Source organism: Athene noctua, chromosome 2, assembly GCF_965140245.1.
Source record: "Athene noctua chromosome 2, bAthNoc1.hap1.1, whole genome shotgun sequence".
Lineage (NCBI taxonomy): Eukaryota > Metazoa > Chordata > Aves > Strigiformes > Strigidae > Athene > Athene noctua.
This window is the reverse complement of record NC_134038.1, coordinates 55,231,244-55,247,366: the sequence shown is the minus strand read 5'-3', so window position 1 is coordinate 55,247,366 and position 16,123 is coordinate 55,231,244. Positions and strand designations below refer to the sequence as shown.

Below are 16,123 nucleotides of genomic sequence, written 5' to 3'. Positions count from 1 at the left end.
AAAAACTATTTCTATTGGATGAGTATTCTATGTTAGCTTGTTGTCTTTCCACAGTGATGATCAGATGTCCAGTAAAAAACTGGGATTACAGGTCATGGGAGAAGAGAAATGACAAAAAAAAAAAAAAAAAACCAACCACAACAAAAAACAGGTCAAAAATTTGGGTTAATCTCTCTTGACAGCATATAAAAAAGATGCTATAATAGTTTCCATTTATTAAATGCTAAGATAATCCTTATAATAATGTAGGGCAAATACACCTATCAAACTGCATGAGTATGTAAGTGTACAGTGAGTGCTGGTCTGAGAAAACTCTTCTCCTAAAAAAGGAAGCATGCAATCATTATTTTATTCTCCTGACTGATGGACTGTGCATTCATGCAGATTGTTGCAAATCATCTTATTATTAATTAAAAGTGTTATTGTGCTTTATTGCATTGCTCCAGTGTCTCACCAGACCAGTCAGGAATTTCCCCAACTAACCCAGGCATTGTGCATTTTGTATAATAAAAAGACAGCCCTGCTCCCCAGCAGCCTGAGGGTATGCTGGGAAGCAGCAGGTGCATGCCCAAGAAACAGGGGGAAACAGTGACATTAAAATTGTAGGGTATCTGCTAACTAGTCAACCTTTGTGTGACGGTGGTTTCTTGTGGTTGACTAACCCAGTTCATGGACTGGGCAGACTAACTCCACTTCATGGACGTCCTATTCCCGTGTGGAGAAGGCAAACTGCCTGCCATTCCTCCCTGACCACTCCCTATTGAGCTGTTTTCATATCGCCAGAACTCTCTCATGTCGGGACTTGCAATGAGCAATGGAGATAAAAGGCATGAGCATCTCTCTCCTTCTTGAAAAACCTTTGCACAGAGTTGCAAAAATGCTGGTATCAAGTTTATTTTTGAACATCTACAATTTTAAATTACCAAGGCTAAAAATCTCTCTCGCATCTACTGCCCTAGAAGAAAAAAAAGACAGCAGGATCCATATGTTATTGGTGCATTCTAATGTTCCCCTCCTACAACAAGTGCTTTGGCATGCAAGTAATGTACTTTTAATATCACTTACAATAAAAACATTTTCCAACCCTCTGTCCAATATACTTTGTCATTATTTCTCATAGACAAGCGCTGTCCCACTGATTCAAAATGCTATTTCTAAGGCTTGAAGATAAAATAAGCTATTTTATGAACTTGTTTTACAAATACACAGTCACATCAATTGCTGTAGACCTTCCAATAGACAACAATAAGGTGCTAATCATGAAACAGTTGTACACAGATATTCCAGCTAGGGTCAAGTTGCTTTGGGATGGCCTCCATCTCAAAGAGATTACATTGTGGAACAACAAGGTAAGAGGTGAGGGAATGACATTAAAAAAAAAAAAAAAAAAAAAAAAAAAAGGAAATTATCTGGGAGAAATGCTACACTGGTCTAATCTTCCAGGCAAATAGTTTGGGAAGCGTTCTTAATTAGCCTTTATGTGATTTTGTGTCCACAAATAACAGACACAGTTTTTTTGAAGCTATTTGCAGTTGTCTTGTATCAACAAATCAAAAGCAAAGGCAAATAGCATGGCTGAATGGTTCCTACTTCTTTCTAAGCCAGCTGAGAAGTCATGCACAGAACATTTAAAAGCAACTGAGTGACATCTGCCCCTGAGCACGGTTCATAACCTGAGGGTGCAACCATCACAGACTTCCTGCAGTATGTCACAACTGACCCAGCAGCATTCCACATTCCACCTTCTCTAGTTTCAAGCCTTTTGCAAGATGCCATTAGAAATATATATATTTATAAAGTGATTAGTGTCATTAATGCCTCAAAAATAAAAATCTGTTCACAAAGAATGTCAGTAAGAACTGAAGTGAGATAAACCAGTAATTTGGGGGGGGCGGGGGAATTTTGTTCACCTTAAAGTATTAATTCCCTTTACCTTTCAGTCACCAGATTTCATGGCTGTGTATTTCCTTTACCCCCACAAATGTTCCCAGCAATGTGTATCTCTGCTATAATTAATTTTGAAAGAAGAGCGGACATGCAAATTGTCATTAACTCTCGGTGGATTATCTAGACACAGGCTTGCTACACAATGAAAAGAAAAGTTGCTTCTGATTCTACCACATATCAAATAAGCCAGATGAATCTAATACACAATGTGGATTGACTCTGTTTGATGTAGGTCTGTAAAGATTTCATTAATCATATCAGAGTCTCCACTGCCATGAGAAACAAACAAACAAACAAACAAACAAGTATATGGGGCTAAGATAAAACAAAACAAACTCTTTGTGACCAGTGGCCAGACTGGGAGTAGTGGTCTTAAAACTTTCCTAGCTATTGAATAAGACAAAGCTATGAATTCCAGCAATAAAGACTCAGGAAACCTTGGCATGTAGCACAATAAACTGTGAAGCATATGTACAAAATGTACATCAGCTTTTATTTTTATTAATGTAATAAATTAGCTAATTAAAAATAGCTAAATAAGCTACGATTAAAATGGGCTTTCAGGCTAGAGCCACCATTATGACTGGAAGCCATTATGCTAGCAGGATATATAGGTTAAGATGGCAATGACCCTTCAATATTCTTGTTCCTTTGTGTCTGAGAAATTGTAAAGATAAATCACTGGGGAAAACCTGAAGCCTGTGCAAAATGCCTCTCTCTTATGCTTTTAAAACTACTCCTCTAAGAATCCTTGTCATATTTGTCCTTTTAATCTTGTGCTCAGATTGCAAGTATAACGAGTAAGGGCATTCTCTCTGGTTTTGTTTTGTAGGGTCTCTACGCTGGGAACCACAGGTCCATGACTGGAACTCACAGATGCTAGAGTATTTCAGATAAGTACACCAAGTACTTTTGTCCTTTGAATTATATTTGGACCTCAGGTCTGCTGAGGGCTGAGATATATTAACTTGGCTACACATCCGCTGGATTAGAGCTGACATACCCAGCCAGCCTGGGGTGGAACCTATTCAAGTGGATCTACTAAAGTTGATGCCATCATTGTACTGAAGCATGTCCCAAAAGGGACCACATGAAGGTTACCATCTTCTGCTCAAACAACCTAACAAAAGCAAGCATATGCTTAAAAATTAGTGATTTCTATACAGATAAACAGGGAAAGGAGAGGAGAGGAGAGGAGAGGAGAGGAGAGGAGAGGAGAGGAGAGGAGAGGAGAGGAGAGGAGAGGAGAGGAGAGGAGAGGAGAGGAGAGGAGAGGAGAGGAGAGGAGAGGAGAGGAGAGGAGAGGAGAGGGAAAAAAGAGAAAGGAAAAATAAAAAAGGACACAGGAAACGAGAAAGGAGAAAGGAGAAAGGAGAAAGGAGAAAGGAGAAAGGAGAAAGGAGAAAGAAAACCCAGGTCCTATAACATCGTTGCAATTCCTAAAAATTATTTAGGCTCACTACAGTTTAATGATAAATGCACGGCATCATGTAGAACGTTATACAAATAAAGCAGAAGCTGAGCCTGCCAGCAGCGCTCAGTAGTCAGTGCAAACACAGACAGTACAAATTAATTCAGGCAACCAGTAAACCAGGCCAATACTAAAGCTGCCTTTCGCAACCATTCCACTTCTGGGAACACAAAACTCTGTATCAACTGAAAATAAAATAAATGTTTCATTAAAGTTCCCAATGCATTTGTTAAACAAGAAGAATAACCTGTAGGATAGGCAGGGATATGCAGCTCAGCAAGGTAACTTGCTCTGAGAGATTCAGCCTGCCATAGTACAACTGGTCCCTACCATGTAGAGCAAATTAAGATTGCATTGCTAGCTATTGCGGAACACCACCTTCAGTAGCTTTTCATCCAAGAACGTATTTCTTATTTTCTAGGATTTGGGCTCACCTACAGCACATTTTGCTAAGAGTCATTTGAAAACTGTGAATGTGATGATAGCCTAATCACTCAAAACTTTAGCAATGAAAATATGGAAAGGCTCTTGTATAAAAAGATAGCTCAATAGAATGGTTTAGTTTGACAGAAATAGAAAATATGACTCAGATAGGGAAAAGAGCTCTTTGCCCTTTAAAAAATCACTCTCATTCTTCCTCTTTCTCTAATACAGGAGCCTTTCAGGGAGAGTCTGGTGATGCTGCATTATTGATGTGATACAGGTCTCCAGTGGAAACAGATGTGATATGTTTGGTTTTCTCTGATAGTCTGGGCTGAACACAAAGCAAATTACTGAATGTCAGAAGACTCAGGTTCATCAAGACTATTCAAAGCACACTTTTAAAAATAAGTTCTTAAATAATAAATCTTAAATTTCAAGCCTGTTGCATAACCAAAAAGTTATCTATGTACTAAAAGAAATGTGTCCCAAATGATTTTGCTGAGACAAACTGCAAATGACATTAAAATGAGTTATGTGCAGCTTCAGGATTTGTTTGTTCTCAAACTAGTCACTGATAGTTGGGGTGAAAGACACGTCATAGCACAGTCTGGGAGAACACAGAATCGCAGAATTGTTGAGGCTGGAATATATATAATTTAACTGAATATGCATAATCTCTCTGTCAATTTTCCCAGTCCGTGTTGAATCCTTCATCTTTAAAAACACAGTTTGACACCATAAACGTTCTCTTTATTGCCCCTTGGTTTCTGGCAGGCTATTTTACACACAGCGTGGTCTTCCCACACAAGAGGTCAGGCAGAGGTAGAAGAGAGCTGGTTCGGCCCAGGCTAGGTCACACTCCAGCTACAAGAGGAACCCAAGGTCACCGTACAAAAAGGCATGTTTGGTCTCTCCACTCCAGAAAACCACGCAATGTACGTTAGGAGAAAACCCAAGCCACAGGATGAATATGTAGTGAGATACCAGCCTTTCTGGCTCACAGTGAACCTGGAACAAGACTCGACTAAAGCGATCAGCAGTAATCTCTCATGAGTAAGAGAAGCGGGGTGATGGGACACACTAGAGCACGTCTCGCTTAGGTGATGCCTTCAATTTCACCAATTTTCACGAAGCAGCTCAGACGAGAATGTAATTTCCTGGTCTCTGCTGAAAATGAGAGATCCTGGGTGACACCCCTGACAAATCTCAGCTGCCACTTTCTTCACCTTTTCACCTGTTTCTTGGCTTTCTCCCTAGGCGTTCCTGCAAGCTTGGGGAGAAAAAAAAGAAAGGTGAGGTCGCTGAGACATCACCGGTGGAAAGGAGAACAAGGGTCTTCCTGGTTCCCGTTACTGAGCTCCTAAAGGGGAGACCTGGTGAACCCCGGGAAGGAGTAGGACGGTGAGAGGAGACGGGACCTCACATGCTTTGGGAGACGCCAGCCCCGGGGGTCGCCATCGGGGAGGAAGGGGGGGGAGGAGAGGCCGCACCTCGCCTGCCACCCGTCTCTTGCCGGACCGGGGCAAAGAGAAGGCGGCCGGGCGCGGCGGAGCCCTGCCCGCACCACAACATGGCGCGGCGAGGCGAGGCCGGGCCGGGGCGTGGCGGGCGGGGGCGGGGCCTCCGCGGGCGGGGCCGGCGCGCAGGTGGCGGGGGCGGGGGGCGGCCGCGGCCATCCTGCCGCAATTTCCCTGTGTCACGGCTCCCGTCTCCTAGCAACGGCGCCGAGTCCGGCCGGTAGCCGCGGCAGCCGCGCACCGCCCGCAGCGGCGGCGGCGGCACAGGCAGCGGCTCCGCCGGGCCGGCGGGTCCGGCGGCGAGGGCGGGCGGGCTGCCGGTGGGCGGCCCCGCGGCGGGAAGGATGCGGCATGGCGAGGGGGCAGCGCTCCGGCGGAGCTCCCTGAGGCGGCCGGCGGCGGCGGGGCCGAGGGGGCGCCCGGCGCTCGGCCCAGCCCCGCCGCCCGCCCGCCCGGGGCCGTGAGGGGCAGCGAGGCGGCGGCGGCGGCGGCGGCGGCGGCGGCGGGGCGGGCGCCGCGCGGGGATGCCCGCTCGGGCCGGAAAGTTTCTTCCCCGCGGCGGCTCGGCCGCTTCCCGCGCGGACTTCTCCCCGGTCCTCCTCGGTAAGTGGCCGCGTCCCCCCGTCAACTCCCGCCGCTGCCATCTTGAGCGGCGGCTTCGGCCGCCGGCGACCCCCGACCGACGCCCCGAAGGGCTGAGGGGCCGGGGCTGCCGCCCGGCGGGACTCGGCGCTCCGCCCCGACGGCGGGGAACGGCGGGGCAGCCCCCGGCCGGCGCCCCGGGGTCTGGTGCCGGAGCTCCTCTAAAACGGTGCGTGGCGGCCCCTGCCCCGGCAGCCGGAGCCCAGCGAGCTCCGTCTGTGGCGCCCGAGGGGTGAGAAGGGGTTAAATCGGGTCCTGTCCGTTCTATTAAAACTGTGTTCGGTCTTCACCGAGCGGGGTCGGGGTGGTGCTCGAGGGCTCGCCCGGGGGGGCGGCGGGCTGGGGTGTGGGTGGAGGTCGCGGGCAGTTCGGGCGAAATGTGCCTGCGGCCCCTGCGACTCCCGGGTGGTTTTATCGCGTTGCGGCCACCGGCGATGGCCGGCCGTGCCCTCCGCCGCCGCCCAGCTCTGCCCTCCTCTGCGCTCCCCATCGCCAAAACTAAGTGCCCGGCGATGTCGAACTGGGAGGGTTCCGCGGAGCCGATCGCCATCTGTTTTCGCTGCTGCTGGCTAGTGGGGCAGTAGAAAAAAATGAGATCAGCGAACCGGCAATTAAAGCAAACCATGCCCCGGTAATTACACTTTTGCATCAACAAAAAATGCGCTTCCCCACCCCCTTTTTTTTTAAAAAAAAAAAAGTAGTTCAGCGACAGGAAAGAGAAGATAAAGTCTCTGCTCTTTGTTTTGAGCGTGCGGAACCTCGGAGAGTAATCTAACAATGTCTTCGCTGACAGCACCCTTCTTTTTCCGGGGAAAATACAAACGGAGTAAATGGGACACAAAATTACTGCATACGTGGCAAATCTGGCAATAGAACAGAAAAGAAATGAGATGTAAAAGCTGAACGGGGGAAGGGAGAGAGATTTTTTTTTTTTTCCTAGGTGCTTACTTAATCGCCTTTCAGTGCAATTAATTGAACTTTGTTAATCCTATTATATTCGATGCTGTCATTTCCTTCCTCAAAGTAAAAATAATTGGACACTCGGGAGAGGATCCTTCTTGGTAGCATGAAGGAATATCTTCCAACAAGAATTGCAGTATTACAGGAATTGCTCCTACATTCTGTATTTTGTAGCTCAGATCACTAGAAGAGAGATGACTTCTGATGGGCCAGTGAAACAGAAGCCATAAATGCTCAGGGTTTATCCCCTGCCAGTTTCCCTACAAGCAATCATTGCTGTTTCCCCAGGTGACTCGCAAGGTTTTGTTCCTGCTTTAATAAGATTTGACATGCTATTTCTTACCTGCCAGCCACCATCTCCCCTTTCTAGGGAGGGGGGGGAATTTGCTGCTGTTACATAACGGTTACCTGGAGCATCGCACGTGTCCCCAAACCGGGGCTGCCTCTGGACTGCAGGCAGGAGATGAATTTCTGTAATATTGCAGATCAAGTGCAAATGTCTAGGAAGAAACTTTCACAGGGCACCACTTTCCAGTGTTCAAATATTTCCCTTGTGTATTTCACAGTAATTCCTTTCCCACTCGTTTAAGAAAGGCGAGTAATATGTTTAATGCTCCCCCCAGTAATGTGTAAGTAGTGTAATAAAACAAATGGTATCTATAGATCAAATATGCTGCCTTCCTGCTTTTATTTCCCCCATCACCTCAAATCCTGCGTGACATCACTAACCACAGCCAGTGTGCAGTGTAACCCCAAACCCTGTTAGGGAGCCGGGCTCAGCATCTTCTGCTCCCTGGTGCTTTGCAAGCTCCTTCTGATAAACAGCAAGATCTTTTTTTGCTTACAGCAGCAGATAGTACTCCCTCTATCATTTACCTGGAGTGTAAAGAAGTTAATCAGCTGTTTGTCAGGAGTGTAGTGGGGCACATGGCTGCTTTGATGCTGCTAGTCTGCCTTTCTCACACGTGGGAGCTGTGCAGACAAGGGGGACTGGCCTGTTGGTATCAACCCCTGTCACGCTTGTTGAGGGTTTTAATTGGCAGGAATTTGAATGGGGAGCAGCAGAGACACCTCTTGTGCTGCAGGTCTGCTCCTGGTCCTCATCCTTTTCTCCCTTTCACTGCAGGAGCTGGAGTGGCCGTTGGGGGCAGTGCTCTGGGTAGCCAGCCATGATCGCCACTGGAGGACTCCTGAGAATCTCGGCTAGGAAACAGGACCCCTTGCGACCCCAAAGCCAAGTCCCCAAACGCAAACGCAAGGCCAAAAAGAAGCGCAAGAATGACGTGGTGGTGGTGAAAGGCAAGCTCAAGCTCTGCTCCCTGTCGGGGCTCATCGCCCTCTGTGGCATCCTGGTACTGCTGGTGGGCATTGCCTTGGCTGTGGTGGGCTACTGGCCAAAGCCCAGCCAGGTGTACAGAGAAGGCAGCTTCAGTGGGGGCCGGCACCTGGCACCGCAGGGTGGCACCCCCAAGAACCGCTCCCGGAACCAGGAAGGGGCTCAAGCAGGGATCCATCCAGAGTCACCCCCCAGAGCCAACACCTCCACCAGTGCTACCACTCGGGGGTCCCCACAGTCCCCCCCCACCTCCTCGTCCCCCCAGACCTCGGTGGGTTTGCTTTTCCGTCTTTTCTCGAGCTACTTGCATTCAGACAAGCTGAAGGTGCTGGGCCCCCTCATCATGGGTATCGGCATCTTCCTCTTCATCTGTGCCAATGCAGTATTGCACGAGAACCGTGACAAGAAGACCAAGATCATCAACCTGCGTGACCTCTACTCCACTGTCATTGATGCCCACAGTCTGCGGGCCAAGGATGGGGGCACCTCGGCTTCAGCCCCTCTGAACGGCTTTGTCAACTACGTGCAGTCCCGGGGCCTGGAGCTGAAGCCTGGTGGTGAAGGCCTGGGTGCTGCGGCCATGCTGGCCAAGAGCTCCTGGCCACCGGGACTGGGGGTCTCCCTTTCCCCGCCGGACCTGGCGTCCTCACCACGGCGTTCCTCCTTCTGCACCCCGCCGCAGCCACCCAGCCTGGCCGAGGCTGTCTACAGCATCTACCAAGAGCGTGCCGCTCGTGCTGGCCGCCCTGTCACCAGCCCACCCTGCAGCCCGCCAGAGAGCTGGGGCCAGCGCAGCACAGCCAGCTCCATCGTCGGGTCTTCGCTGAGCGCTTTCGCCCTCCTGCCCTTGGCGCCAAGCGGCGGAGGGGGAGGCTGGCGGAGGTCCCCTGGTGAGCGGGGAGCCCGGGAGATCCCACGGGGGGAGTTCGAACTGAGCCTGACCAACCTCAGCAGCAGCCATGGTGAGGGAGGCTGCGGGACGAGGAGGCACAAGCTGGTTCTCAGGCGGCAGAGCACCAGCTGCTTGCCTGATGCCAGGCGTCCCCTCTTCCCTGAGCCACCTCGGTCCCCAGCTGTCAGCAGGTGCCCGAATTCCAGCCTCTTGGTAAAGGCATCTTCTAGCTACTCCAAATCTCTGGATCTGGGAGGACCTCCCCCCTCAACCTCTCCTCCCATCACTATGACGGATTCCCAGAGCTCCCAGTCTGAGCCTTCCAGCAGCAATAAGGGCTACAGCCACCTGGAGGAGGCAGGCACCTCCTTGGAGTCAGTTGCCAACACCCCAGCCACTAAAATCCAGGACTGTGAGGAGGAACTGGTCAAGAAGACGGACCCCCTCAAGGCTACCAGCAGAGAACAAACAGGGGAGCAATCCCAGCAAACTCAAAGACAGTACACAAATAAAGAGAAACTCTTTATGATTTCTAGGTCGCACGCTGCGTTAGGGCTGGAGGATGGGGAACTGGAGAGTACTGGCATCTAAACAAAACAGAGAAGGCACGAGGACACCTTGCAACCCTCCACACCTTCCCCCCTTCTCCATCTCCTTGTGGACTTAGGAAACTGATCAATATCCAAAGAGCTGCAGTATGTTACCCTTGAAAATTGAATTCCATAAATCCTGTAGATGACTTCAGGAAGAAAAAGAAAATCCTTTCTGTCCGATCGTGATTGTATGTTCCATGCAAGACAAATTGTATTAAATATCCACAGTCCAGCAAGTTCTTTGGGTCAAATTAATACAATTTCGGACAGTATAACTGTGCACTTTACTGTTTTGATTTCCAAGTGCCCCTTCTTTCTCCTCTGATCTCTTTCTTGCTGATTTGCCACTAACTGAAAACCGCAGGCACCTTTTTAAGCTCAAGAGCAATGTGGTCTTCAGATCAAGAAAGCCGAGCTCTCTCTTTGTTTTGGTTCAATCACTAAAAAGTTTGCAAGGCCTTAAGGATGACGTACCTTGACAAAGAATGAGTTTGTTTAAATTCTGGGAAAAAAAAGACAATTTAAAAGAGACTGGAGCGGAACAGAGCTCTGATGATTTAGTTAAAACCATTACATTCCTGAATCCAAAATACCTACTACTACGTGATACTTTATTAAGTATTATTACACATGTATTGACTAATAGCATTAAAAGATTTTTTTTTTTTAATAAAACATTTACAAACAACACTGCCACACAGAAAAGTCTTTTATTTTGGTAAGTAATTACAGATACCAGAAACCTTTTGTTTTTATACTGAGATAGATTATAGAGATGCTATGAGGCCAAAGGTTTACTTACTTTTTTAGTAGTTAATAATTTAGGTGTAATTTCAAAATAAATACTGGTTTAGTCTCTGAGAAACCATGCTTTAATTCTATCAGCAGATTTTGTCTCTATTTCTAACAGTGCTCTGTGACAGCTGAAGATATGTGAGATTTTGACATGCTAAGGAAAAAAATTTTTTAAAGGTTTGACCTTCTATCAAAATTAGATTTTTCGTGACTAACACATTAATCTTGAACTGCAGAATATTATTTCTGGATTTTTCACTTCCCTTATAACTGTTGCATTAAGTCTTTCTGCTGTTACAGTTCCTATTTGTGAATGCATGTGCACAAGCTTAATTTTAAAGCATAATGATAGCCCTGTCACTCTCGTGAGCTGGCCCTATTGAAGTCAGCGGAGGTTTCTCACAGCGTGGTGAGGATTTCTTCCTGCGTGAGAAAAGCATCAGGTTTCCTGAAGGCTGGAGAATGCCTTGTCTGTAGGCAGATTTTTGGTAAATTGATGAGCTGTTTCATTTTCGTAGCTGCAGCATGACAGGCACTCTTTTATTTTGCCTAAACAGCTTTATGTGCTCAGAAGATTTTGTCAATACTTCAGATTTTAAATATGGACGTGCCATTTCACTACTACAGGAAGAGAAATCGACATTAAACAAATACAATGTGTAGGCAGGCAAGAGTCTTTCTGTTGCAATTAAATTTTTTCTTACAGTTACATGTTTTAAAATGCTCAGTTACATCTTTAACCACTTACATTACAATATATTGCAAAATGGAATATAATTGCCACTAAATTAAATTGCATTTAGTAATCCAACAAGATCTTGTATTAAGTAAGGTTAATTTAAAAGAAAATAAGAAAAAAAAGCCCAAACAATTTGCCACGTCTTGAAACTGGAGTTAAGCAGAAAGTGCTTGTTCTCTTGAGCAACGGAGACATCCAGGTGGCAATATCTTTCTTCCTGTCAGTGGCAACCAGTGCACTGACAACATGAACATCAATGTGGCACTTTTTGCTATCAAACCACTAGCACACAGCTGGGAAAAATGTGTTGTAAAAGTGCCTGGACTGGATTAGGCACCACATGAGGGGATGAGCAGGCAGCTCAGCCAGCGCTGGCATTTGCACAGGTCTTTCCTTTCAGTTCCCCGTGGGCAATGGCCCTCTGCTTCTTCTCCTTCTCCTGTGACTTCTGGCAGGATTTATTAGATGGTACCTGAGCAGCGTTACCTGGTGCTGATGGAGATGCTAGTTACTGACACAGCTGAAGACACCCTGTTTGTTATTTTCCACATGAAAACACTTCGTGGAGGTGCAAGGGAAGAGGCGAGTCATGGGTGTTACTTACTGGGCCATGGGGTCCCTGTGAAGATGTGACAGGGGTTTGTTTTATTCTTTAATATTCTGTTTTAATATTCTTACTCAAAATTTATTTAGTCATCTGAATCTACAGTGTGCACTGAAAAAAACCCACTAAAAAAGCCTCTGGGCACTCCTTAGATTGATTTAAAACAGCAGCCCAGTAATTCTTCTGATAATTAATTTACTGCAAAGCTTTCTGAAAAACAAAATTACAACAGAGTTTGGGTTTAATAAGTAAAATTATAGCTTGCTCCTGTGTTGCCAAAAAAGGTGTGAAACATGAACTTTCATCAGTCAAGCTGAATTTTTTTATAGCAGCAGCTAGAAGTGATTTGTAACAAAGATTAATAAGCAGAGAAAGCTGCCTCTCTCTGCTTGCAGGTTATCCAAAAATCTCTCATTATTTTTGCAAATTTATTAATTAAAGCTATTTGTTGAGCAACTTATGCAGTGGTGGAGTTGGAGTCAGAAATTCTTGTTTAAAATTCAAGGTGGGCAAGTTTCCAACACACCAATGTTGCAAAACGGCTGAGAAATTCAACCCCTGTGTACCAGCTGTGACTGCTGTTAGTGCCATTAGCCTTGGAGAGAAACACGGCGGGTGGTGAGGGGCTGATCACCATTGCTTTCCTGGTGATACCAGCAGGTGCTGGGGTTTGTGCCTTGGCCTGTGTCTCTCCCAGCTGGCCCTGACGGCTTCCCAGGACTGCCAGGCTGCCTCCTGGCCATCATTTGCACATCCTGTCACATCCTTATGCGTTTTTCTCGAATCTAGGCTCTTCCTTTTAACCTTCGGCTCCAGCGTCCTGCCACCAAGTGCTTCCTCCACAGTCCTTGTCAGGAGCCAACAAGCTGCCTCTACTTACCAGTATCCGCCTGCCTGCATGTTGCAGAAAGAGATGTACTCCCACACAAAATGTTTATTAAGAAGGAATTGTTAGTCACCCTATTTAAAAAGTTATATCCCTGAAGATACATTAAGCTAGAATACCTAGGCATACATTTTTGCTATGGAAAAATCAGATTTTGGTTCAGAAATGTGTGGTTTCATTTGGGGTTTTTTAGTGTAGAAGTGCTATGATATTTATACAATATTTCCAGAAGAAAAGTTCATTTCTGCCTGAACCCTCAAGAGGACTCCCATCACTAGGTTGAAGGCTGTGTTTGTTTGTGATGAGTATAGGATGCTGCTTGGACCAGTCTGAGGACATAAGCAAATGCCCTAATTGTACTTCAGCCGTGCTGCTGTTTATTACAAAATCCTCAGGAGTCGAGAAGCTGCTGACGTGATCCTATTGTAACCCAGTTCTAGCTCAGTTTTCACCAGCTAGCAAAGTATTTAAAATTCTCATGTTAACCTGGCTCACCTGGCTGAACTGATTTACTGAACTCCCCCTCTACAGCTTTTGACATATCAGCTGATCTACTACAAAAGATTTATTACCCTGTATCATTTAGATAACATTTTTAACAGCCTTTTCTAGGACTTGACGCTGTCCAACAATGAGTAACTGCACGTACAAACATCGAATTAGGTAACTGTTAACATAGTTGTAAGTCTGCAGTCTGAGATAGAGTATGGATTTCCCTAACAGCCAAAATGGTTTACTCAGAAGTAGCAACATGACTTCAATTAAACAATCATTTTTATTAAAAGTAATGGAGATGGCACAGTGATAAAGCTTATTGGATTTCAGTAGGAGGAATAGCCTTTGATAACACTTAACAGTTTTTCTTTCTAATCAAAACTATGTTTGTGTGGATGCAATAAAACAGGACTGTGGTCCTAGTGAGACATGAGAATTACTAACAATTTAAGTAGATCACCATTTAATGCTTTGCCTCATCAACATACTTCAGTCCCTCCAATTTCTCTCTGCATGTGAAAAGAGGGAAGGAGAAGGTGAGAAAGAAAACAAAGCAACAACCAACCTCTGGCCATAACCTAGTAGAAATCAGACCTTGCTACACAAAACCCCCACAAAATATGAGTGTTTGGTGGTAGCTGATGATTAAAATCTTAATAATCAATAAAAGTATGGAGTTTTTTTACCTTTTTTTTCTTCTACATAAAAATTTCCTCAGAAAAAATTGCTTTCTCTGTCACCTCTCCAAGACTGTCAGTAGCAGTAATGCAATTCTTTATCCAAGCTGCTTAGTTACTATTTTTCAGTTTGGGCCCACAAACAGCGAACAAGATGCACAGCACGTGCAGGCACATTCTGAGAGTATAAACAAGGTCTTACAGCCACAGGAAAATCTTACATGGAAGAATATACTATCTATTTTATTTCAGAAGCCTTTCTATTTACCACGTCTAAAACCTCCAAAGCAGAAACGTCTAAGCAAGCACACTAGAAAATACCTTCTACCATTTAGCTTTCACTGTAGGCATGGAGACAGAGGGAGACCCTGGAGGTCCAACAGGGGCAGGCATGATCAGGTGAAATGGTATCAACATTTGGATGGGGGATCTAGGCTTCTAGAAAGCATCTGACTGGATCACAGATGATTCAGGAACTGGAGGACCATGGCCTGTGTTTATCCACTGGTTAGTGTTTTATCTACCTTTTAATTAAATAGAGGCGGTGGAGCTGCACTACTATTAAAGTTTTTCTCCCCATCGTTATTCTTTTTAAATTAGATTGCAATGAGACAGAAAGCTTGTCTGGTAAAAGGAACAAGAGAGATGCAAACTAACAAGTGTCAAAATCACTATTAAAAACTCAGCTAGCGAGGTTTCCTTCACCCTCCTGTGCACAAAGAAGTTTCAGTTTAAGATTTTGAATATTAATTTTTATTTTTTCCTTTCCCCTTTCTCCCATGACAAGTTTGGTTCTGGTGAGGACATGTAACTGATACTCTGAAACCGGAAGGTAGAAATGAGGAGAGATTGGCTTTAGAGAAGCAGCTTGTTCATGGCTAAAAAGTCAAAAAAGGCAAGTAAAAAAATGTTCAGCGTTCAAGTGATTAATATATTATTTTCATAAAGATTTCAATGAAATACAACTTTGAAGAAAACGTAACCCACAAGGCCAGGGTATAGTTATTGCCAAACAGTTGGAAGAACCATCACAACGTTTACTGAAATATTGAGACAAACCATGGGTTGGTTTTGGGTTGTTTTGTTTTGTTTTTGTTTTTTTTCTCTGAACAGAAGTAGCATGACTATCAGTTCTGGTAAGAGTTAGAGCTGGTAATGACTTTGCAAATGGAAGTGGCTCAGTATAGGGTGCACTGAAGCTCCCTTCACACTTCAGAGCAACACGGAAGCCTCTGCTAGGATCTCACAAAAAACTACCTGCAAAGGCCTGGCAAACTACTGTTTCTGGGGTCTGCCACACAAGAGTCACCAGAGGCATCTCCATCAGGATAAATCCCCAATGAGCTAACATGCTACTTCTGCAGCATCATGAAATAGCCTTCCTCCCTCATTCCTGAAGTGTACTTTAAATCTCTTTGAGGGGTGTAGCATGGTTTTACTTCACTGACTTTACAGTCAAAATTTTAAAGAAATGCAGTTTCATCTCAGAGCCTAATAGAACCTATTATTTAAAATGCTTATAGAGTCCCTATTAAAATAACATCAGGTGACTTCACAGTCCTTAATGTATTTCTCTCTAACATGGCTTGGGTACAGAGTGTGACTATCTTCCTTTGTAAAAACAAGGCACAGAGATACAGCCACAGATGAAGTGCGCAAAGACCAGATTTATTTTTTTAAAAGGGAGAAGAATATAGGCACCAGTATGCAGTGATGACAGCATACAAGTATTGGCCTCTAGGTGATGTTTCCAAACCACACAAGTAGCTTACTGTGGAACAGAGCCTTGAACACTTGTCCTCCAACAGGAGATTCATCCTTCATCTTTAACAGAGCCTCTCTCTGCATGCAAGACACAGAAGTGCTAATCTCTTTCACTATCTTTCAGACTCATCGCATGCAATATTACAGTAAGTAACCAGGCAAAACATAAGACTTTCTAAAGGTCTCCCTGTAGAATATTTAAGGACACAAGCGGTACTAGGCAGCTGATGTCATCCTGTTTCAAATGAGGAACTTAAAATGAGGACAGGTAAAGTCTGACGCTGCTTATTAGTTTACTGTGGTAACACAGCATAAGGTGATAATAGCAGCAGCTCTTTGGGTCTGGGAAACTTAAATCTGTCTGCTGGCACTGCCAACTTAA

General features: G+C 45.5%; 1 protein-coding gene across 1 annotated transcript; it reads left to right on the top strand.

Moving 5' to 3' along the window:
* The first annotated feature begins 5,540 nt into the window (after nt 1-5,540).
* Nucleotides 5,541-10,524, top strand: TMEM200C (transmembrane protein 200C). The gene is made up of 2 exons (XM_074897765.1): nt 5,541-5,961; nt 8,087-10,524. Exon 2 carries the CDS (start codon nt 8,130-8,132, stop codon nt 9,777-9,779), a length of 1,650 nt encoding a protein of 549 aa, XP_074753866.1. The 5' UTR covers nt 5,541-5,961; nt 8,087-8,129; the 3' UTR covers nt 9,780-10,524.
* The last annotated feature ends 5,599 nt before the right edge of the window (nt 10,525-16,123 follow it).

Excerpts from the sequence above, each read along its gene's own strand:
- TMEM200C (XM_074897765.1), top strand. The coding sequence starts at position 8,130 with ATGATCGCCACTGGAGGACTCCTGAGAATCTCGGCTAGGAAACAGGAC.